This window comes from Bactrocera neohumeralis, chromosome 2 (assembly GCF_024586455.1).
Source record: "Bactrocera neohumeralis isolate Rockhampton chromosome 2, APGP_CSIRO_Bneo_wtdbg2-racon-allhic-juicebox.fasta_v2, whole genome shotgun sequence".
Taxonomy (NCBI): domain Eukaryota; kingdom Metazoa; phylum Arthropoda; class Insecta; order Diptera; family Tephritidae; genus Bactrocera; species Bactrocera neohumeralis.
The window spans coordinates 14,233,290-14,259,251 of NC_065919.1; the positions used below are offsets into that span (position 1 = coordinate 14,233,290).

Consider the following 25,962-nt stretch of genomic DNA (forward strand, 5'->3'; position numbering starts at 1 on the left):
CAGAAGCGTTGCGTTGCGTTGTAATAACAGAACATAAAAGAAAGAAGTGCGGAGCGGTTGTGCAGGCACCGAAATTACTCATTAAATGAATGTGAATAAATGCAATGATAAATGGGAAAAAAGCTAATAAGAAATGCAATAATTGAGTTGAATGTGAAAAAACGTGCATTAAATGAATGATTTCAATTGAATTAATTGAAGATAGAATCCCTTATAGAGCAAACAAAAGCGTGAATAGTTCGTGTGTGCCTGGGCGTATGTGTGGCACAGTGTGTGTGCGTGTATGTGCGTTGGGAATTGAAGTACTCGAAGAAAATCTTTGCTCGCTGACTGCTGTTGGGATACACTTTTGGGTGGCGGCGCAAGCAAACAGCAACAGCAACAGCGACAACAACCACAACAACAACAAGTGAAACAATAACAACGATATTGAAGCGCGCTGTTTGTTGTTTTTGTGGAGTAGTATACTAAGTGGAAAATGTGTATGTGCCAGAAAGTGAAACGAAAACGGGAACACGCCTTTTGAAGCCAGCATAGGCATCAACCACCAGCTATCAGCCAGCAACTAGCTGCTATCCGCTAGTGTGCTAGTCAAGCAGCGCCCAAACGCTAGCTGCCCTCAGCGCTGCAACCAAAGCGAGCAGGAATTTCAAGCGCAGCCTTAAATGGTAGGTTAGCCTAGAAAAAGTTAACTGCGAAAGTCGTTTAAATGCAAAATTCAAATCGCTATTAGAATTAATAATATGCACAAATACAATATTATGGGAAAGTATATGTACATACATACATATGTATGCACGTACTTTATTCATTTTAGTTATGCAAATAGTTGATTAGTTTTATTGTTGCGCTTCATGTGAGTCATTTTACATACATATATACATACTTGTTTGTATGTATGCATGTATGTGTGTTGTTGCAAAAACTTAGAAAACAGCTCTAGAAGTAAAAACTAAAAATTTGCATACAGGTTTTAATACAAAGTGAGCAATGGTTTCCCATATACATATATACAGGTATATGCAAAAATTAACTAATAATTAAAAAAAAATATATATGTATATAGTTTTTCTTTTTTTATACCCTGAACAGAACATATTAATTTTGCCACGAAATTTGTAACACCTAAAAGGAGTTGTCGGACATATGTACATATATAAAAATCATCATAATGAACTGAGTCGATTTTGCCATTCCCTTATATACGGTAGTCGAAAAAGTATTTTCGTATTTCTAATTAAATTACAATATATTTGTTTTATTTATAATGAACTTTTATGAATCAAATATGTACTATTTTGGTCGACCACTTTTTGCCATTTTTCCACTAAACACATTATTCCATCAGTGTAAAACTTTTCTGGTTTCTCGGTGAAAAACTGCGAAAAGTAATTTTCACATGCTTCTCTTGAAGCCAACTTTACTCCATTAGAGAGTTCTGCATTGACCGAAACATATAGTAGTCCGATGGTGCAAGGTCAGGGCTATATAGTGGATGCATCAAAACTTCCCAACCAAGCTCTCCCAGTTTTTGCCGAGTCATCAAAGATCTGTATGATCTAGCGTTGTCCTGATGGAAGACGAAGCCCTTTGTGTTTATCAGTTCTGACCGTTTTTTTTTCCATTGATTGCTTCAATCTCATCAGTTATTGACAGTAAAATGTAGAATCAATCGTTCAACCAGGCTGGAGCAGCTCATAATGGATGATTCCTTTCCAATCTCACCAAACACTCAGCATAACCTTTCGAGACGTCAATCCTGGCTTTGCAACCATTTGTTGAGCTTCACCACGCTTGGACCATGATCTTTTTCGCACATTATTGTCGTATTTGATCCACTTTTCGTCTTTTGTTACCATTCGCTTCAGAAATGGCTCGATTTCATTTCGTTTCAACAAAGGTTAATTCAGTCCATTAAATTTTTCACAGACGAATCATGTGGTACCCAAACACGGAGCTTCTTTTTGTAGCCAGCCTTGTGTAAATGGTTCAAAACCGTTTGATGATGAATGTTAAGTTCCTTAACGATGCCATGCCTGCTTATGTGACGGTTCTGATCAATCTTTTCTATAATTTCATTGACTTTTTCAACAACGCGAGGTGTATCTTTCACATCGAAATTTCCAGCGTGCGAACCATTGTTGTGCTACACGAACTGATTCAGCATCGTCTCCTTAAACTTCACAAATTTAATTGGTGGCTTGCATGGCATTCTTCGGTTTTGTATACAAAAATTTCAAAATATAGCAAGCATCTTCATTATTTTCTCTCATTTTTGAACAGCTATAACTTTTTTTCAACATCCCCGAATTTAATTTTTTTGAAATGGAATTTTTTAGAATGAAGCTTAAAATCTTACCTTTCCAGCACTAGATGGTATGACACAATGTGATTGGTAGCACTAGAGATATATGACAAAATACGAAAAGACTTTTTCGATTACCCAATCTAACTATTTCATATTGATTTTGAAGGCACTGAAGGGCTTAACAGTTTGTTAGTTTGTGAACACATCAGCAAAGTTTCTGAGCTGATTCGGCCAACTCGTTAAACTATTACTTTTTATAACTACTTGAACGGGTCTAGACCCTGATGATATTAGCGCAGTGCCTCAGCGAAGTTTTACTGAGTGAATCAGTCATTTGACGTACGTGGTTCTAATATTTATTATTTTTTCTACATAGATGTGGACACTGTAACTTGTCCTAACTGTAAATTGTAGTACCGTCAGAAATTTTTAGTAAATAAATGTCAAAAGCATCAGTAATAAGCACATTCTTACCGAAAATGTTTGCAAAATCGTCATAAATTAGTAAATAAAAAAATTACCATATAACTCCGAAGTGTGTTGAAATCAACCACGCCCTTTATACGCATCAATATCATATATGCATCCTTTATCTATGAGAAATTAAACACTTAAAATACTATTTTTACTTCTTAAGGAATGCAGTTGTGAAATCGACCGATGCTACAGTCGATTTCTAAGCTGTGATATTCAAAAAAAGGGTACATGATGTATTTCAGTTATTAAACTGCTTGTTAGGTTTACTAATGTAGCCATAATTGACACCAAAAATATGCTTATACACAATATAGAAGAGTAAATTTCTAAAAACATTTGTTGACTCAACATTTCCTGCACTTTTTTTGCATGCGATTCGTTTCAGAATCATTTTCATCTCAAATAAACCGAAAGCTTTGTTATTGCTTAAGCAATTCAGTAACTCTGTTTCTGCGCGTGTGTGTTTGTGCGCTTACGTTTGTGTACCTACTCTAGGTCAATATCCTTTGACCCAGTTTCAACAATGCTTTTCCGCATCCGAGTCGTTCACGCTTCCAACACACACTACACACACACACCACTAACCAGCTATATACATATGCATATGCATATATATTGCACACAGATTTCGAAAACCGATGTCAAATTTTGTGGTTATTCTTTGGTCATATTCGAGTAATTTGATGTCACAAATAATTTTATGATTGCCAGTTGCTTGGCGCTCAAATTACATATTCATTTGTGTTCGTGTCGAATAAATCAAAATTACCGTTACATGCTGCCCTCGTCACGGCGCGCATTGTTCGCGTGGGCGCGTAGTGTTTGAACAAGCAGCTGCTCGACGGCGACTTGTCTTTCGTTGGCCCGTCCAATTTGGCTGCCTGCCCGTCTGCTCGGCCGAACGGCGCTGCAAAGTATACTACAATTATTTGTGCACGCCATTTTTTATGCCAATATTTACACGTTTATATGTATGTATATGTACATATTTACCGAAGTGACAATCTGATGACCTGTCGGTTAAGCGTAGTCGAATTTCGCCCAGCCGACGGGCTGTCTGCTTGACTATCCTTATCAAGCGCGCGCACACATACTCATGTTTTCAGTTTGCACTACTACTCGCAGCCGTGTGTACTCCAAAAGCAAGCCACATGCGCGCAGCAGCCTTCACAGCCCGCACCCTGAGCCGACCAACTCTCTTTCTCTCATTCCGGCTCATACTCACACATTTGTGTTTACTCCTTATCGGCCATCGCTTCGCATAGTCGCCGCTCTCTCGCGCCCTCCTTGTGCCTGAAATTGTATTTGTAAACGTCCACCGCATTTTAGCGTAGCGTAGAAAATCGTGTTGCATGCAATTTTTTGCCACTTTTCCATTACTTCGTCGTCGGTTTCCATTGTCTGTCGTGTAATGTCGTTACACGTTATTGGGAGTTGTCCCATTGATGCCTCGTATTTGTTAGCCTACCCTAAACGCTTTTTGTTGTCTACTTGTTTTATTGTTTTCTTTGGAGTGTCCTTTTATTCATGGAACACCTAACCTACCTTCGGTTTGATTTGAGTGTGTGTGCTTTGCTTGTACGCACGAAAACGCAACCACATACAAATTAGTATTTTATATACATACATACATCTACTACATATCGTCACCTAAAACGCAAAATAACGTAACATCACTTTTCATAAGGTTTACAGGTGAAGGAAAAACGATATAATAGAAACCCCTCATATTCAAGCAGTTTGAGTTTTGGTTATATATTGGTTATCACACACTCATTTTGAAACATAATTTGAGTTTTGGTTATAAAATTTTAATAAATTGGTTATCACATACTCATATTCAAACAGTTTGAGTTTTGGTTATATATTGGTTATCATACAATCACTGATTGAAAAAAAATGTTGAGTTTTGGTTATATATTGGTTATCACACACTCATTTTGAAACATAATTTGAGTTTTGGTTATAAAATGATTATATATGGTTATCACATACTCATATTCAAACAGTTTGAGTTTTGGTTATATATTGGTTATCACACACTCATTTTGAAAGAAAAATTTTAGTTTTGGTTATATATTTAGGTATAAAATGGTTATATATTGGTTATCACACACTCATTTTGAAACATAATTTGAGTTTTGGTTGTATATCTGGTTACCAAATGGTTATATATTGGCTATCATACACTCATATTCAAACAGTTTGAGTTTTAGTTATAAAATGGTTATATATTGGTTATCACACACCCATTTTGAAAGAAATTTTGAGTTTTGGTTATATATCTGGTTACCAAATGGTTATATATTGGTTATCATACACTCATTTTGAAACAAAATTTGAGTTTTAGTTATAAAATGGTTATATATTGGTTATCACACACACATTTTGAAAGAAATTTTGAGTTTTAGTTATAGATTTAGGTATAAAATGGTTACATATTGGTTATCACACACTCATTTTGATTTTTTTTTTTTTAATTTGTGTTTTGGTTATATATTTGGTTAGAAAATGGTTATATATTGGTTATCATGCACTCATATTGAAAAAAAAATTATGTTTTGACTATAAAATGATTATATATTGGTTATTATACCTGACAGCGATTTTCGTTTTTTTTTTTTTTTTTTTTTTTTGATGATACGCTGTTTTGCATTTTAGGTGACGATATATTGCATACAGTTTAAGCGCCTTGGCGTATGCAGCATTTAAAAATGTTAAATTCAGTTCATAGTTTTGTGTCCCTTTTTAATCTTGGAATTACTGGTGGCTACCTGCCAAACAACTATTATTTACATTTATTAACATACAAAAATTGGGGATAAAGGACTTACATCTGTACAATATTCACATAAATAAATTATATAGTGGTGATTTTTGAAGGAGGAAACAAAGATTATTTCGATCTTACTGAAAGATATACTGAAATTTCTAACATAGATATTATACCTTTTCCTTGTGTTGACAAAACCGTCGTAATAACTTTTTTATTGCTGATATCCTGAGATGAAGAAGTGATATATTAATATTGAGAATTATATATATAAACGCAAGATAGTCCCTCAGCTTTCGAAATATCGATCTGAAATTTCGTAAACGCCTTTTTATCGCCCATGACAGGCAATATCGGACTTCTATAATATTTAGCGCTCATACAAACTGAGGAATTCAATTTAAGTCCTTGTATTCGACAAAATGTCTTCAGGAAATTCGATACAGACTGCATTTCACGACAATCCCACAATCTCCCAATGAAATAGCGAGACGATATAAATCAAGTCATTGTATGGAAATCTTTTTTATTTGAAAATATATCTTCAACGTAAACTTTTGTTTTGTTGTAATTAACAAAGTACTGTGGTGTGGTGAATGTCATTATCGAAAAGGTGTTGAATTAAACCCCTGGAACAGGTACAATGGGCCTGCTTGCTGTGAATTAGGGATGCAACAGAAACTACCTCAACAAAGGCTCTGGAGGTTATCGTCGACATCCGGCCAATACACATAAAAGTGAGGAGGTGTGATGTTTACGCCCAGCTAGCTTACTATTTTAGACCATAAAAGACAAGCTAGGCGTCACTACGGGCATGGTGTCATACTCGACCCTGTTAATGAACACGGGTTAAGCTGCCAATGCGACCGAGAAAATGCGATATGAAAAATTTAATTTTTTTCCCAAGCAGAAAATATTGGGCCAATAATTATGTGATCGATGGTTCCAACAGCAAAATCAACATATTCACTGACGGATCAAAGGTTGAAGCTAAAACAGGAACGTGCTTGTTCTACAGGAATCCATATGCAGAAGGCCGAAATTGTGAGCATAGCAGAAGGTACCAAGTGGGCTTCTGCTCTCACCAGCAAATCAATAAATATTCTTGTAGATATTGGATAGCTGATTAAGACTATACGTAATATTTACCTACACTAAGTCTCACTGTGTTACTAAGTTATGCAAGCAGGCAATACCTGTACATTTAGAAGGTAACTGAGTTAATTTCATGTGGGTACCCAGTCACATAGGAATAGAAGGAACTAAAATAGCAGACGAGCTGGCAACCAGGGGGCAGCTGGAGACACAATTCCTCTAAGCTGTCCCACTCATTCAACTCCTTCAGAGATAGTTGGAAGCAATGGACATAAAGAGGTGTTAAATTATGCAAGCAGGCAATAACTAGACGTTTAATAGGTAGCTCAGTTAATTTCATCTGAGTAGCCGGTCATATAGGAATAGAAGAAGCTGAAGATGATAGATGAGCTAGCCAGCTCGGGGGCAGCTGGAGACACAATTCCCCTAAGCTGTCCCACTTATTCAACTCTTACAAGGGTTTTTGGAAGCAATGGACCCTAGAGGAACACCTCAGGTTTTGTACTCAAGCAACACAGGGCTTACCAAAAAGTTACTTTGGGTAGTGTTGATGGTGTACAGACCAAACCTACCTACTTCTTCACAAAAGCGAGCTTTGCAACATTGTAAGTGTCATTATAGGGCAACCCTTAAGATCCCACCTTTAGAAAATGGGAGTGGATTCGGCGAAATGCAGAGCCTGTGCGGAGGATGATATGAAGCTGGAATATTATCTATGCGCATACCCAGCCCTTAGCTGGATGAGAAGAGGACTATTCCACTGCTCCCAATAATCCATCGCAAGAGACAATGCGGAGCTGGGGTGGAAAAAAATCAGTTTTTTTTTTTTTACCAAATTCACCGAGTTTCCGGATACGGCTTATATTGCTTACACACGGAGCAAAATGGGCCTAACGACCACTTAAATGAGTCCGACATGCGTGCGCCTCCGTTTTCGACCAGCCAATTTACCTGAATTGTGTCAAAATTTAGTTTTTATGCAGGAATTTTCAAAACTACCACAAATTTTTTGAATTTTTCTTTATATACTTAGAGGCTAATTAGCTTGCCTTACATATAACCCCTTCACATGTATTCGTTTATGTTTGTTTACGTTTAGGCTAAAGTACTTCACTCTATTTACACTTCTTATCAACACTTTTTTCATGTAAATATTATCATTTGGAGGTGTTAAGTATGTACCACACCTACATATATACAAATATTTACAACACAATGCGTGCACACACTCCCACCTAGTATAATGGGTTGTTTCGACTTATGTTTAGAAATATGCACACATTTATATTTATAGTATATCAAGTCGCGTGTGATTTTACACCTTCACAACTTTATATGCATTTGTATATTTGTTTGTTTGTATGTTTGTAGGCTGAGCGTATTTGTTTATTCTTGAAGTCTATAGAATGCTATTAACATTTGCTATTAATGTTTGTCTTAAATTGTTTGTTGTTTTGTGGCACGCTACCATTTATTTAACACTCCATGAATGCCACACATATTTCGAAATTTTCTAGCACACACACATACACACTATATTTATAAATACATTTTTTTTTTTACCTAATGATTTTATTCTCTTGGGCTTCTTCAAAGCAGACAATTTTCATTAATCTCAAGGGAAGGCCGTACACACCCTAAAGCTATTAGAATTATAGTGTCGTGACTCAAATTTTAAGGAGTTCTTGGAATAAATTGATTGGAGACAAGAATGTTTGAATGCATGTGTTTGAATGCTTGTGGTATATAATTAATTTGTATCATCCTTTTTTGAAATGGTTATTTGTTATTTGAAATAATGTCATATTACGTCAGGCATTACGCTTGCCATGTTAGCTACACATTTCGCTTTCCGGGATGGCCTTCAGTTCCGTATTCGCTGCGGCTTGAATCTCCTCTATCGTATAAAAACGGTGTCCCCGGCGCGGTCTTTTGAGCTTGGTGAATAGCCAGAAGTCGCACGGCGCCAGATCAGGTGAATACGGTGGTTGCGGAACGATATGGGTTGAGTTTTTGGCGAAATGATCACGAATTACGAGGGCAGTATGGGATGGTGCATTATCGTGGTGTAAAAACCAAGAATTGTCTTTCCACAATTCCGGTCTTTTTAGGCGGATAGCGTTACGCAAACGACGCATAACGTTCAAATAATATTCCTTGTTGACTGTTTGACCGGTTGGAAGGAATTCATAATGCACAACACCACCATAATCGAAGAAAACAGTCAACATGACCTTGATTTTTGAGTGACTTTGGCGCGATTTTTTTGGTCTCGGCTCTCTTTTGGCACGATATTCGCTCGATTGATCGGTTGTTTCGGGGTCGTAAGCATTGATCCAAGTCTCATCGCCAGTTATAATGCGTTTCATGATACCCTGGTAGTCGGAAAGCATCGTTTCACACACTTCAACGCGACGCCTTTTTTCCAAAAACTTCAATGTTTTCGGTACCAGTCGAGATTTGACGCGCTTGAGGCCCAAAACATCCTTCAAAATGGTATTGGCTGAGCCTTTCGATATGCCAACTTCATCAGCAAGGTCTCTAATTGTTAATCGACGGTTTTTCAACACCAAATCTTTGATTTGTTGAACGCGAGCTTCGTCGGTTGAGGTTGATGGTCGCCCTGGACGCTCTTCGTCTTCGACACGTTCACGGCCGGCTTGGAGCTCACTATACCAGTTGTAAACATTTTTTTTAGACATAGCCTCATCACCAAAGGCAGAAAATTTCTGCACCATCCATCAACGTAAAACTCACTTTTAGCAGCTCACAAAACGACACGAATCTCAAACACTAATGAATATTTTGAGATGAAATTTGACATAAATGTGACTGACAGGACTACCAACCTAAAAAATAATAATTCTCCAAATCCTTCGACGCGCGCAGTTTAAATTCAAATGTCACCTTATTTTTTGGGCACAGTATCTAGATATATAGGAAGGGAAAAGAAGGTTAGATAAGAAAAATCTTGCGAGTTTTTTAAGCAAACACTTTTTTCCACCTCTGACAAATCTCCTCATCCATTGTCAAATGCGCCCGAAACGAATTGGCTAGTGGCGGCTTTAGTTTCTGCAGATTGCTTCATAGGTCAGTAAGTTTTTTAAGCAACGCAGTGCTTCTCCATGCATTTTACTGGAATATCTTAAATATGAATTGATAGAATTTGAAGCGATTGCATAAATGGTACAAAGCACCTCATTTCTGTTTTCCATAGATTTGAAACAGAGAACAGCTTTTTGAAAGTTCTGGGCTCTATGCACAACACCGATTTCCCAGTATCAAATTGGGAGAGATCAATACAGACCCATCAATATTTAATACATCTTCACCGCAACTTCTCACGGCTACTAACTCGCAATCCAGAAACTGGATCATACGCTTGTAGAACTCCCAGAGGTGATCTAGTGACTGATGCCTAGAGCATACTAATATTATGGAGAGAACACTTCTCCAGCCTGCTGAACGGCAGTGAAAGCATAACACCAGGAGATGGTGAACCCAATTCCCCAGTCGAAGACGATGAAGCGGACGTTCCATTGCCCGACCATGAAGAAATTCGAATACCAATTACCAGTCTGAAAAACAACAAAGCGCCGGGCCCGATGGATTGCTGGCCGAACTATTTAAATACGGCGATGAAAAACTGATAAGGAGCATGCATCAGCTTCTTTGCAGAATATGGTCGGACGATTGAAATTTAAGTATGCTCTGTCCAATGCGCAAAAGAGAGACCCAACAATCTGCGCCAACCATCGTGGGATAAGCCTCCTCAAAATCGCAAAAAAGGTTCTAACGATCGTATTGTTTGCAAGATTTAGGCCACCGTTAACAAACGGATTGGACCTTATCTGTGTGACTTTAGGCCTGGAAAATCAATGACTGACCAGGTATTCACCAAGCGCCAAACTTTTAGGAAAAACTCGTGAAAAGAGAATCGACACGCACCACATCTTCGTCGATTTCGAGCTGACAGCACGAAAAGGAGCTGCCTTTATTCCGCGATGTCTAAATTTGGTATCCCCGCAAAACTAATACGGCAGTGTAAACTGACGTTTTGCAACACCAAAAGCTTTGTCAGGATCGGCTATGATCTCTCTGAGACGTTCGATATCCAACTGGGTTTCCGCCAATGCGCCTCTTTTTCGTGCGACTTCTTCAATCTACTGTTGGAGAAAATAATTCAAGTTCAAAACTAAATAAAGAAGGACCATCTTCTAAAAATAAGCTGCTGAGAATGATATTGATATCATTGGCATTAACCCGCCGCCGTTACTTCTGCTTTCTTCAGAATGGATAAAGAAGCGAAGCAAATGGGTCTGGTGGTGAACGAAGGCAAGACGAAATATGTCCTGTCATCAAACAAACAGTCGTCACACTCTCGCTACTAGATTATTTCGTCTTTCTTTCAGCCAGCATTAACACAACAACGTCAGCCTCGAAATCCAGGGCTACAGGTGCTACTTCGGACTAAGTAGGCAATTTATAAGGAAAGTCTTCTCTCGACGAACAAAAACCGAACTCTTTAAGTCGCTCATTATTCCCTTCCTGCTATATGGTGCAGAGGCATAGACAATGACAACATCTGATGAGTTTTCGTTACAAGTTTTTGAGAGAAAGATTCTGAGGAAGATCTAAGTTCCTTTGCGCATTAGCTACGGCGTATATATATCTATATATCGCATTCGATGAACGATGTGCTGTATGAATGTATGACGACAGACTACGATGTCTAGATCATGTCGGCCGAATAGACGAAAACACTCCACCTCTGAAAATATTCGACGCAGGAGCCGCCGGGAAAGCAGAGGAAGAAGAATATTGTTGGAAACACCCAGTGGAGAAGGACCTGGCTACGCTCGGAATCTCCAATAGGCGCCATATTGCGAAAAGAAGAAACGACTGGCGCGCTGTTGTTAGCTCAAATTAAACGAGTTTTTCTTGAACTGTATTTTCAAAGATTTCTCGCGAACTGCTCAACCGATCGTAAGGAAATTTTATCTTTGAGATACAAAGTACGAGGTTCAAATTTAGGTCTTAATTAAAACACAGCTTTTTCTTTTTACTTCGGATGATCAATAAGAAGGCTCTTTTTCCCGAGGGACTGCTTGAAATGACGTCTTAATAACCAGATTTTAAATATGTTCCTTTGAAAATTACATAAAATCTTTGAAAAATATGTATCATTGGAATAAAAAAGAGAGTTTGAATAAAATATTTAATTTTCATATGAAAAAAAGTTATTGATGTAAAAAGTTATTGATGTTAATGTACCGTTTTGGTTCGAGGATAACTGGGTTTCCTTAAAAACTAGATTGATACATTTTATATACTCATTTATATTGGAATATAAAACATAATTTCTCTACTATTATTATTCCTTTGAATTTCTAATTCTTTACTGCGACTTTACATTTCTTCCTTATTGATTTACAGGTTGTTATACAGTTACCAACTCAAACATTAACAATTCACGAATTCACCTCAGTCACTGACTAGTCATTATGGGTAAGGATCAGGAGTTTTTGGAAGCAGCACGCAATGGCAACATCACCTATATCGAAAAAGTACTCAATCAGCGAGCAAAACGCGCCGGTCCGTTAGCCAGTTTGCGACGTGGACCCGGTGTCAATATACAGGATAGTGGCGGTTATTCGGCACTGCACCATGCCTGTCTCAACGGACACAGTGACATAGTGCGGCTGCTGTTGAACAACGAAGCTTCACCTAATCTGCCCGATTCACGTGGCTCGTCGCCACTACATTTAGCCGCTTGGGCGGGCCATCAAGACATAGTAAAAATGCTGCTAACACATCCCTTCAAGCCGGCGCTGCCAAATTTACAAGTAAGTGCCCAGTTGAAAACAAGAAGTGACTTCTTATAGTAGTAAAATTTATTTTTCTGTACTTGCAGACCATCGAAAACGAGACACCATTGCACTGCGCCGCACAGCACGGCCATACGGGCGCTTTAGCGGTGCTGTTAGCGCATAATGCCGACCCGAACATGCGTAATTCACGCGGTGAAACGCCACTTGACTTGGCGGCGCAGTATGGCCGTCTGCAGGCCGTACAGATGTTGATACGCGCTCACCCGGAATTGATCGCACACTACAGTGTGGCTGCGATTGAGGGTGGCGACACCGGCATTGTGGGACAGCAATATCAAAAATCGCGTCGATCGTCGCCACTACCACACTCCGGTTCGGTTTCCACACCGTCACCCTCATCGCCATCGATTACTTCTTCGCCCGTGACGCCAACGCGTAATATCTTCCCGCACACCTGTCTGCATGTGGCTAGCCGAAATGGTCACAAGAATGTGGTTGATGTGTTGCTCGCTGCTGGTGTAAGTGTTAACTTGCTCACGCCATCGGGTACGGCGCTGCATGAGGCCGCCTTATGTGGCAAGGAGTCGGTCGTGCGTACGCTACTTAGAGCGGGTATTGATTTGAATGCGACCGACGCGGAAGGCCGCACTGCATTGGATATACTCAAGGAGTTTCCACCGCATGTTACTAAGCATATTATTGCTGTCATAAATAGTAAGTCTCAAGAGACGAGGAAACTGGTTTATAATTTTATATTATATGCAATATTAGTACTAAAAATAAATAATGAAGCAAAGTAAACCTATTCGAAGGCACTAGCGGTCAAATAAGAAGGTTTCTCGTTTTGAAAGTGGTCCGAAGTTGTCCAAAGTCTGATTGTTATAACGACTTTGTAAAAGTGTTTTAGAATATTTAATCCCATATTTTCTAATCATTCCTGCTCTTTAACTCTCACCTACTTCTAGTGTCCTTTCTTAGTTTATTCCATCTTTGTATTGCAGATTTTCGCAATCAAATGGATGTGGACGTGGATAGCGACGAGGTGGTCGTCTTTCGTCATCAACAACCGCCGCCGCCACCACAGCGCCAAAGCAGCAGTCTAAGTCACTATCAAAAACAACAACATAACAATCACTACCACTTCAATTCGAACAATCATTTACTCAATCACGCACACTCGCTACAACAGTCTTCCACATTCAACAGTAGCAGCAGCGCAGGCGGTAGTGGTGGTGGCAACACCCTTGGCAGTGTTGGTAATAACAGTAAACAACGTTATGGCACAAATCTTAATGGCGGCAAATCGCTGGATAGCGGTCTTCAGCCGGATCACTATGCCGTCGTGGGACGTGGTGGCTATCACGAAGTGAATTCTCCTGTGCACAGCACCTCCAATAACTCTCAGAAGTATGTTAACAGCGGCATGAAAGCGCTTTCTTTTCTATTTGTTGTCATCAAGCACTTGGTTTCATTGATACCGCATGCTCAGAATACTTTTTTTTTTCAGTGTAATATTATTTTACTGTGTTGCAATAATTATAATTTATTATGCAATTAATTTTACTAACTATTTTATATGTATTCGCATGTTTTTCATATTATGTTCATATGTTAAAATTATTAAATCATTATTATTTACGTACTTCACATGACATTTGTACTTACTCTTAATTAAAAGTATGTTTTTAACTTTAACTAATTATTTTTTAAATGTTTTCAATCATTCTTATTAATTATTTTGTAAATAAAATTATAAGTTATGAATTTTAAAACTAAACTCTGTTGATCTTAAAGTAATCCATATAATTTAAGCCTACTCGCTAATATGATGTCAACAATACAACTGTTAAGCGTCATCGCAGTATCTCTCATATGCATTAGAGTATCTCTTATATGCATGAGAGCAACTGTAATAGTGAGAAAGTACCTATATGTGTTTATTTGTGCTTATTTGTGTGGATTTTGCTAATACAGGGTTTTCCAAAAAGTTTTTTTAGCGTGAATTACAATAATATAACACCAACCAAACGACCTTTACGACTCCTTTTACAGAAACGAATTCGAAGAAACCAATTTTCTATTACTTTTCCATTAAATCAAGTAGTATGCCATTAATAGCACATTCAGTATTGAGTTCTAAGGCTTGAAAAGAGCCTGGTTTACTGCTAAAGACCAATGACTTCAAAGAACCGCACCAGATGCTTCACACAACTTCTTAGAGGCCATTCAATATCACAATTTCTTGAAATAATCAAATCTCCAAACTTTCCACGCAATAATTCGCTTGTTGCACGTGCTGTGTGGCACGTAGCCCCGTTTTGTTGGAACCAGATATTGTCGAAATCAACTTCTTCTAATTGCGGCCATAAAAAGTTGGTTAACATCGATCTATACCGCTCTCTATTGACAGCAACGTCTTCATTTAACCACCAGCTTCATTTCAAAAGAAATACGGATCGATGATTCCACCAGACCAAAAACCACACCAAACTGTCAATTTAGGTGAGTGCAATGGTTTTTCTTCGCAACAAAATCGACAATTTTGTTTATTTACCGCATCACACAGATGAAAGATGGCGCTCTCATCGTAGAAGATTGTTTTCTTATAGAAATCGTTATCATTTTAAAGTTCTTCCAAAGCAAAATCAGCAAATTCACGCCATTGACGGTCCAATGGCTTCTTTTCTTGAGTGAAAAAAATTGTTTATGTGTGTAAGCCCAACTCCTTTCGTAAGATCCGCCAGTTTGTGTTTTGAGACAGTCATAATTCTTGAGAACATTTTGGAATCAACAAATTGCGTCTTTCCGCAACTCTGGCCTGAACGGCAGGAATATTTTCATTACTTCGAGCGGCTCTTTGTCTTATTGGCATATAGACATTTTGTAAAGAAAATTTACGCTCGAAATTTTCAACAATTCGACGAATAGCGAGCACAGACGACAGTCAAGAAGGAAGAGTTGTTTCCACCTCATCTTCTTCCATACAGCTTCTGCAAATGGCGTCTGGTAAGATTCCCAACCTTACAGCATGAGCACCGATAGGCCAATGATCTGATAAAAGCCCCAGAACTAGAGAAAGGCTAGCCGTACTGAAGGCAAAGAGATCATTAGATCTCCTGAGATCAATCTTGGGCCAAAAGGCCTTTGCGACAGCGCATGTACCGATGGTGGCCCAGGGCTGGCCAAGCTTCCGCGAAACCCAGCTTTCTAGTAGTAGAATACAAGAGGATACGGGAGCACCGACCCGCTCCCATTCTACCGATAGCGGTTCTAGGGTGCCTTTCTTCGTTAGCTCATTAGCTTCACAGTTTACTGCGATTCCGCTATGGCTTGGCGTTCATACAAGACTTATCACAAAGCCACTCGATGCTATTGATAGCGAGGTTAGGCACTCCTCGACCAACCCTGAACGCACTGTTAATGAATTCAAGGCTAGTATCGAGGTGAAAGAATAAACTTTTCTCTGAAGGAGGTTGCACTCTGGAGCAGCAGATCTACTACTACTTTAATGGCTGCAACCTCGTCCTGAAAGACACTCCGCACCTGATATATTTGATGAAAATATATTAATAGACGCATGCAAATGTGATTACATATAGATGCATTCCTCATCAATAAATCTATAGATGCACCTAAGATAACCTTAAAAGTTCTCTTATTCTTGAGTGTGCCGGCTATTTGATGCTACAACTTAATAGACAAGATTCCATGAAGAAAAATTGGATTTTCTATGAAAATAAAAATCTATTCTGCTAAGGATTTTGTTGGGTTAGGTAAGGGTATGAGGTCGCTCCTAAAATGGATCTCACTTAAACAGCTTAGAAAACTGGTACGTAGTTGGACCTAAAAGACTCTTATATACTGGATCATAGGACCTTTTGAAATCGAATTTTGTTAGGTACTCTTCTCTTATGTTACGTATGTATATATTCATTTTGATGCTAAGGAAAAGTTAGAGGGTTCTGAAAGAAGTATGCAACGAACTGAAAATGTGGTAAAAGCTTTTTAATTTCAAAAATTAAAAGAATACTATATATTTAAGTAATTTTAATTTGTTATTGAGATCCAGACACATGGTCTCTATAAATTATCTAAATGGCATGATATTATGAAACGTCACCTGTTTGAATGATCATATTTAAGTAAGACTAAGATCCCAACAGAGTTGTAGTTAAGCACTTTTTTGCAACATACCTACACTGAACACGATAATTCAATTTTTGCATGGACACAATTTCTGAATAATTCAAAATCTGTTGATTCGCATTAAAAAAATTCAGTGATCTCATTGAAAATCTTAATGAAATTTGGTTTCATCACACATTCTATGCCACCTTACGCTCACGACCTTACTACAATGTACTTGGCATTCTTAATTATCTTGTGTAGTGAAATGGGCGTGAGTCCATCATCGTCGATGAGTAGTTTTGAGCCAGTCTCGGTGTCACCACGTTCGCGCTCTTCAACGGGTAAGTTGCCATTATATTTATATAAATGTATTATATTTAACTAAAAAATCTTAACGCCTGTTTTACACACTTGATAGGCGGCATTATCGGCATGACAGTTAACAATCCTATGCATATGAGCACTTTTGCGCCTGGCGCGCCACCCAAAAAACCGCCGAGACGAAACTTATCGGTTTCGCCTACCCACTCAGGACAACAATTTAGCTACACATCGCCAAATCATCAACAACAACAACAATCACAACAACGTACACGACAACCACACCACAGCCCCTCAGCAGAGAGTCCTCATGGTGGACATCAAAGTCACGGTAGTGTGGGCGGCATGAGCTTCGATGAGACCGCACAGTTGCGCGATCGACAGAGAGGCGAACGTCTATACGCGAGCGCTCGGGAGAGTACACGTTCTACAACAGGCGCATTGTTGGCGTCGAGCTCTAGTACATATTTTTTAATTTAAGCTGAGGTCCACAATTTAACTACAATTTTCTTTCTTTAGATGATATGTTGGAGCGTATGAACTATAGCAGCGAAGAACGCGCCGAGTCTGTAGAAGGGCTGGCTACCTCGAACTCAATGAAAAGACCACTGAACAAGTCACGTGACGTGAGCACCGAAATTATTAATTGCGAGAATCCAACACTGAAGTCTTACAATCCAAATAGGAAGCTCAAAAGAAATCGCAACAGCTAGTACGTATCTATTAGAAGTTGAAAAGAACTACTATCACCAGGAATGTATTATTTATAAAACTGTATTTCAGCTCATTAAACATCAGCGACACCAAAGAGAATAAGAATGTCGAAAAGCCGCAAATACCGCTCAGTCCGACAAACTATCAGCAACCGCCGACACCCGATCACCCGCCACCCTCTTCAAGTCAAGCCGAACGCACCATACACGAGCGCATACGACCGCTCAGCATGGAGTACAAGCGGCGGTCAGCACTCATACAGCTACAACAACAGCAGAAACAGCACAGCAAAAGTATGATCGATTCGAGTACATCACCGGCCAAGCACTGGCAGTCTGCGCTCATACCAACGCCGACCTTTGATTACCCCGTCGGCAATCTGTCACCGAAGCAAAGTGCCAATGCTTCACCCACAACGACACTGTCTAATGCGCGACGTAGTGGTGGCGGCGGCGGCGGCATACAAGGCTCCTCCGGTTCGCTTAGTTCAAGCGTCTCACTTTCGGATCACAGCATCTCCACCGATTGTGTAGAAGAATTCGTAGGCGATGCGCCGTTTGCGGGACTCTTCAAGGGTTCGAGTGTGAATTTGCGACATGAGAAGCGTACAATGGGTAATCGTAAACTCGTCATACCCACGACAACACGAAGCGCTTCCGCATCTGCAGCCGAGGGTCAACAACCACAACGAACACGGCCACCTATACCAACCAAACCGGTTTTGCCCGAATTCAACAAAATGCTCAAATCTATAACCGTAAGCGCTAAAGACTTAAAGACAACAGGCAATCAGGAAGGTTGTGATGAAACCGAAACCCGTAGTGATAATACTAGTCGGTTGAGTCAAAATGTAAGTATCTGCTTGGAGGGTGAAAATGCGAATGGAAATGAAAATGCGAATGATGCAAATAATGGTAATGGAAATGAGGATATCGAGGCGGCGCTGTCGGCAATCACAACAGCCACAACACAAAGCAGTGGCATACTCAGTCCCTTCAACGCCGAAGAGGCGCGTAAGAAGATTTCAGAAATTATCGAGTCTTTCGGCAGCGGTATACTGAATACGACTTTAACACCGACAAACGATATCGATTTGGAGTTTGATGAGAGTATCGAACCAACGGAACGGCGAGAGTTGGCTGTGCGTTTACGAAATGCGGGATTGCTGCACTTGGAACGCATGCTCTTCGAGAATGGCTACGACAATTTTAAATTTATGGTTAGTAAATAGACGTCTTCTATATTTTTACGAAAGCAAATGAGGTTTAAACGTATCGCTAATATCTTAAAACAATTTTTCAGAATGGTGTCTTTGAAACAACCGACACACAACTGATGGATATACCGAAGCCAGATGCAAATAAATTGATCGCATTTGTAAGCACATTACCGAAGGCAGAATTTCAACCACAAATTGTGGGTGTAAATAAAGAAAGGCAACGAAAAACCGATAACAACGGTGAAGCCAACACAGAGAAGAAAGGTGTGACGACGCTCAGCGAATGGCTGCAGAGTATCTGTCTACCCGAGTACATTGAATCTTTCAGGTAGTGTGAATTGCATTTCACAAAAAAAAAAATATCACAAAACTAAATAACGGTAATCTGTATCCCTCGCAGCAAGCACCTGTACAATACCATCGATAGCGTCTGCGGAGTATGGGATGTCGAACTGCAGACGGTGCTAGAAATCAACAAGCTTGGACATCGAAGACGTATACTCCAATCGGTTGCTTATATAAGGCAAATACGAGAGCCAAATAAAACAGAAAAGAGTGGCCAGAACGAAAACAACGAAATACCAAAAATGGCTACAACCGTGAATGGTGAAACACAACGGCAACCACAACAGGCGCAGCCTCAGCAGCGCACCTCAATTACGGGTTACAGAAAAAATCGGTAAGCCTTTTCAGACTAATGTATTATGAAAATTTGTTGACACTGTCGTAACCCTGTCTGCAGACCTGCACCCCAGCCGCCTTGTGAAAAGCCACAACAACAGCCGCAATTGCAAATACGCGCGCCATCGGAACTACTACTCGGGCTACCAGCAAATTTACGCACAAAATGGCGACATTCGGCGAATGTTTTGCTTAACGAACAAATCAAATATGAAGTTTATGTGAGTACAGATTCATAAATATCTTGATTATCTTTTTTTTTTGGCTTACCTCCTTTTTTGTTGGAATAAAAATATAGAATAAATTGAGAATATTTTTCTTACAGAATAAATTAAGTAATAGCTATTTATTCTCTAATTATTTTATTGTTCCACAGTATCTGGGCTCGACGGTTGTGAAGGAGTTACGTGGCACCGAATCAACGCGTAAATCCATACAAAAACTGAAACGTGATGAAGCCGCCGAACAACAGCGTTCTGGCAAAGTGAACCGAAAGAAACCGGCGCTAGTCTGTTTGGCTATATCGCATTTAGGCGTGGAATTTATCGATGTGAACAGCAAGGTTAGTTAAAAAAACACAGTTTTTGGCAAATTCGTTTTTTCATATTCAACATAGTTCCCTTCGAGGGTGATACACCGATTATAGCGACCCTCCATCTTTTCGATACCATTTTTGTAGTACAATTTGTCCTTTGCTTTTGCGATATAGGCCTCAGTTTCGGCGATCACCTCTTCATTCGACGAAAATTTCTTCCCAGCGAGCATTCTTTTGTGTTTTGAGAACAGGAAATAGTCGCTGGGGGCTATATCTAGAGAATACGGTGGATGCGAAACCCAAATCATAGATTTTTGTCATCGTTTTCACTAACTTATGACACGGTGAATTACCTTCGTGAAACACTTTCTTTTTCTTCAAATGCGCCTGTTTTTCAGTGATTTCGTCCTTCAAACGGTACAATGTATGTAATAGTGTTGATGGAAGGCCCATCATTTTTCAAGGTAGTCAATAAAAATTATTCCATGCGCGTCCGCAATACAGACGACATAACCCTGTCAGCCGTTTTTCCACGCTTTGGAGCAGGTTCATCCTGTGCAGTCCACTCTGGTGACTATCGGATTAGACATCGCAGTGAAATGATGGCGCCATATTTCATCTATTGTTACATATCGATACAAAAACTTGGGTTTATTACGCTTGAACTTCTTCAAACACTACTCCGAATCATCAACTCGTCGTTGTTTTTGGTCAAAATTGAGATCGCGTGGCACCCATCTGCACGAAGCTTTCACATAGTATCGAGATCCTTATACTATATCTCAAACAACTTCACTTTGCGCTTATCCAAAATTATTTTGTGGACTTTTTTGATGTTTTCGTTGGCAACAACTGTCGCCAGTGTCTCAGAGCTCGTCATCAAGCCAAGCTCCTGCTTCAACTGCATTTTTTTCCTTCAAAAAGCAATATTTTTTCAACAATCGATATTCTCTTTTATGCACAATCCCAGCGTGGACGAGCCCTTCTCAATTTTATAATTCCATTGAATGGTTACCCGCACTTTCTCTGCTACTACAAGTAGGAGAGGATCCTTTCATCTGACACGGGCTTCCTTCAGTAATCTCAGGGCGGAGTTATTTCAGAACAAATTCTTTAATCCCCATTTCCAGTTGCTCAAAATACAAATAGCCTCACTGAACCTAACTCATAATACATAGAACGTGTCTGCTACCCCATTTGCACCTACATCTGTGCAGAAAGCATCACTGCTCTGGAAATATTTTATTTACCAGAATTTTGTGTCAGCATTTCAACCTACTGATACAATTGAGATCTCAGATATATCTAGTGTTTTTTTGTAAATATTCTGCTTTTATAAAACACATTTTTAACACTTTCAGCAAACGATTTGTGAACATGAAATCCAAAATATTAACTGCGCTTGCCAAGACTCGGACGATTTGAGGCATTTCGCTTACATCACCAAAGAGTTGGACGTACACTACTGCCATGTTTTCTATGTCGAGGGTGCGGTAAGTAAAAAACGCTCGATTTTTTTGCTAATTTATGTAGTTTTCTATATGTGCATACTACTTATAGTGTCCGATATCTCCCAAGTAGTGTTTTTTTTTTCAAACAGCCCCTGAAGTTTGAGTTTTCGCTCTAAAAAATTGGTTAAAAAAACGTGATTTAGACACGGCACAAATAGAAAATAAAAAGATTGTTTACGTTAGATCGTCTTTTAGTGCTAAAACTTAAAATTCAGCGGCCTTTTACAAAAAGGAATCAATATTCCAGTCATTATAGTAAGTTCACCTCGGAATTCGATATACCCATTTATATGTCTGTAAATACTTGTATATTGACACCCTAAAGTTGTCTCAAAACCTATATATGGTAGGGTATACCTAGCGATAGCGATTCCCAAGGGTATACCTACCATATGTAGGTTTTGAGACAACTTTAGGGTGTCAATATACAAGTATTTACAGACATATAAATGGGTATATCGAATTCCGAGATTCTTACCTAATTTAAGCTTAAATGACTGGATTACAAAGTGAGAAATAAGGGCCAACCTAATTAATATACTGTGGGCAAAAAATAGTAAGACTTGTTAATTTAAACTTCGCGCGAAAATCCGTCCATTCGGTTTCTTGATTGGTATGACTGTCAGTGACATCTGTACCAAATGTCACATCCCTCGGTAGTAATTGTTTGTAGCCAGCAAGTGGTTTTGATTGGTACAAATCAACATCGACTGACGATCAACACGTCAATAAAATAAACGAATTTGTGCTTGAGAATCGACAATCAACAGTCAGAGATCTTACTGAAATCGTTGGAATATCGGAAAGATCAGTGAAAGCTATTTTGAAAGATTTGAACGTCGCGTCGCATTAACATCTGTGAAACAATGCTTTCCGACTACAAGGATACCATGAAACGTATTATTACTGGCGACGAGTCTTGGATCTATGCTTACGACCCGGAAACAGACGATCAATCGGCCGAATATCGTGGCAAAGGTGAGCCGTAGCCGAAAAACCACGTCCACGAAAGTCAAAAATCAAGGTTATATTGACAGTTTTCTTCGGTTATCAAGATGTGATGCACTCCGAATTCCTTCCGACCGGCCAAGCTGTCAATAAGGGAGACTATTTGAGTGTTTCTTTTGCATGGCCACCACGCTTGCAGAAGTCCAGACGATGAACCCAATTTTCGACGGTTTTCGAGCATAAATCGGCCGATACTACTGCAATCGTCGCTGGCTTGTTGGCATAGACTTGACGTAGCCCCACAGGCAATAGTCTTAACGGCGCCAAATCGCACGACCGAGGTGGCCAATTGACCGGGCCATTTTGTGAGATATCACGTTCACCAAACTTGATTTTCAATAAATCGATTGTGACATTCGGTGTGTGGCTTGTGGCGCCGTCCTGTTGGAATCACAGGTTGACCAAGTCCGTATCATCTAATTCGAGCCAAAAATATTCGGTTATCATATCGGTTATATAACGTGCCAGTCTTGATCATCACGGAAGAAGTACGGCCCAATGACGGCTAATCGCTGAAGATGATTTTTCGATGAAAATCCGGATCATTTTCAAGTTGTTGCTCAGCCCAATTCACGAACAATCTATGATTCTGGTGGTCAAGCGGCTTCAGTTCTTGCATCAATTTGATCTTGTAAAGATGTAGGCCAAGATATTTTCGCAAAATTCGCCACAACGACGTCACAGAGATGCCCAACGCTTGAGAACGACGTGTGAGAGACTGATTTGGGTCTTCCTTAATTGATGCGGTAGCGGCAGCAATATTCTCGACACTAGGGGTACTTCTCTGTCTCACTGGCAGGGGATTCAAATTTTTCCACTAGACGCTCAATTTGACAGGATGATTATAACGAACATAAATTGGACCTAGCGCTCTTAAAAATGAGGCCACTGACTCGGAATTTCGGTAGTAAATTTTAATAATTTCGACTCGTTGTCGGATCGTATATCTTTCCATAATGAAATGCAAACCTTACTGAAGAGAAATGTCCGAAAGCGAAAAAATATGGCTGCTGTCCTTATTGGTCTACTTTGTAAGGTCCCTATCGAAAACCCGTTATTAAAAAAACTTTAAAATTATAAACAAAGTCTTACTATTTTTTGCCATAACAATATGACATATATTTGATAATTCATGCAATTTTCTGAAGTAGTCTCCACTTAAGCAATATTACATTTTCACCCCACAGGACTTGGCCACCGATATCATACTCACGCTGGGACAAGCCTTCGAGGTGGCCTATCAGTTGGCTTTGCGAGACGGTATTACAACGACAGCAACGACCGTGTTCAGCGGCAATTCATTACTCAGTGGCGCCAAAACTGCCGAAACCGGTGCAGTTGAGTGAACACACATAAGCCGAGAGCAACGCAGAGAAGTGGAAACAAAGAAATATTACTGTTAAATTACTAATTAGCTCAAAGGAATGTTATACAAGTACGAAATAAGCATATATAAATTGAATCTAAAAAAGTTTAAATTAAAAACAAAAATTAAAAAAATTAAAACAAGAGGTTTAGATGTATGTATAATGCGCTGTTAGCTGAATTCTGCAAAATACTGTTAAGTGAAAATCGTTATGGCAAGATACATATTTATGTTAAAAAAAATACAGATTCCATTATAAAAAATTGTTGCTTAAATGAGAAAAAGAGAATGTAAGATAACAATCTAACTTAAGTTAAGTGCATAGGACAAAACTTAAAGTAAACAAAATGCATTTTAATCAAATTTAGTTTTTATTTATTAAGGATTTTAGCGAATTTTTCAATATTTTTAGCGCTGCTAATATAAAGCTTAAATTTTAAAAACAATTTTAATGGTTTTTTGTACACAATTTTAACGGTAACAATATTTTATACCAACACCAAAGCATGTTTAAAGTTCTTAAGACTTCATTTTTTACAGCTGAAGGGATATTTATAATAATTAACAATTTATTAACACAAGCGTTGCTTACAAATATTTACAAAATCTTAAAAAATTTAATGTTTATTACATTTTATAAACTAAAATATCAAATTATTTCACTCGCATTTGCTTCGTTTCTCAAATCCTCATCAAAAACTCATAATCAAAATATTAAAAAGTAAATAATAATTAAATTAAACCTCGTCACTTCTACAAGACTGACAGTTTATAAGATTACGGGTATCATATAAAGACAGTCACTAGTTATTGTTCCCCAATTAAAGTAAAATATACAAGTAATTTAATCATATAATTAATTATGTAAGCTCCATATTTATGTATGTATAAGGTCTGCATTATGAATAATATTTTCAGTATTTGGAAATTCACTTTTTGAAAGAATTTTGTTTAGGTTATTAAAAGGTTTCAGTTTTGCGCGATTTTTGCCGTGCAACAAGGTCACGCTTTCAAAGTTTGCAATGTAACCAAATAGATATTTATTAAATAAATAATATACACATACATATATAAGTCTAGGCAAGTATATATTGGGTAGTCGAAAAAGTCTTTTCGTATTTTGTCAATAGATGTCGTTGCAGTCGTATATCTACAGTGCTACCAAACACATTGTGTCATACCAAAGGTGAGATTTTAAGCTGCATTTAACCAAAAAAAATTAAATTTGGGAAAATTGAAAAAAAAAAGTTACATATGTTCAAAAATGACTGAAAATAATGAAGAGATTCGCTATATTTTAAAGTTTTTGAATAAAAAAATGGAAAGAATGCCACGCAAACCACCAATGAAATTTGTGAAGTTTACGGAGACGATGCTGTATCAGTTCGGGTAGCACAACAATGCTTCGCTTGCTTCCGTTCTGAAAATTTCGAAACTTCGATTTACACTGATGAGAGTTTTACAGTGATGGAGTAATGTCTCTAGCGGTAAAATTGCAAAAAGTGGTCGACCAAAATAATACATATTTGTTTATTTATTTATTAATATAAACATAAAAAAAATAAGTTGAAGTTTGATTAGAAATGCGAAAAGACTTATTCGACTACCCAATATTATAGGAAATGATTGATTTGCTGCAGTTCGTAATAAAAAATTTAATTAACTCAATACTTTTTTCTATACAACGGAGCTTTTGTTAGAGCTTTCGCTCATTTTTGCAATCTGAGCTTAAATATTAACCAGCAAACCGTGTACGTTCCTCTATCTAATAATCGAGCATTTAAATTTTCGCACCAAAAATATTTACGTACAAAATAATTATTTTTCTTCGGAAATTCACAGCAGCCAAAACGCCGAGTCTGAAATACACATAACAGTTTAATATAGCAGTTTAAGACACGAGGAAGTAAAATTAATTCACTAAAAACAAAAAAAAAAGCAGTAATAAAATGTTACATGCTTGTGCTGAGAAAGCTTAAAATATGCGCTTTGAGG

At 38.5% G+C, this 25,962-nt stretch overlaps 1 protein-coding gene across 1 annotated transcript; it reads left to right on the forward strand.

Moving 5' to 3' along the window:
- Positions 1-24,810, forward strand: LOC126762478 (ankyrin repeat and SAM domain-containing protein 1A). Its single transcript, XM_050479255.1, has 14 exons — positions 1-668; positions 12,090-12,499; positions 12,568-13,198; positions 13,486-13,891; positions 16,874-16,953; positions 17,031-17,393; positions 17,453-17,645; positions 17,717-18,866; positions 18,950-19,194; positions 19,267-19,545; positions 19,609-19,768; positions 19,924-20,109; positions 21,444-21,575; positions 23,789-24,810. Exons 2-14 carry the CDS (start codon positions 12,158-12,160, stop codon positions 23,945-23,947), a joined length of 4,326 nt encoding a protein of 1,441 aa, XP_050335212.1. The 5' UTR covers positions 1-668; positions 12,090-12,157; the 3' UTR covers positions 23,948-24,810.
- Positions 24,811-25,962: the final 1,152 nt, after the last annotated feature.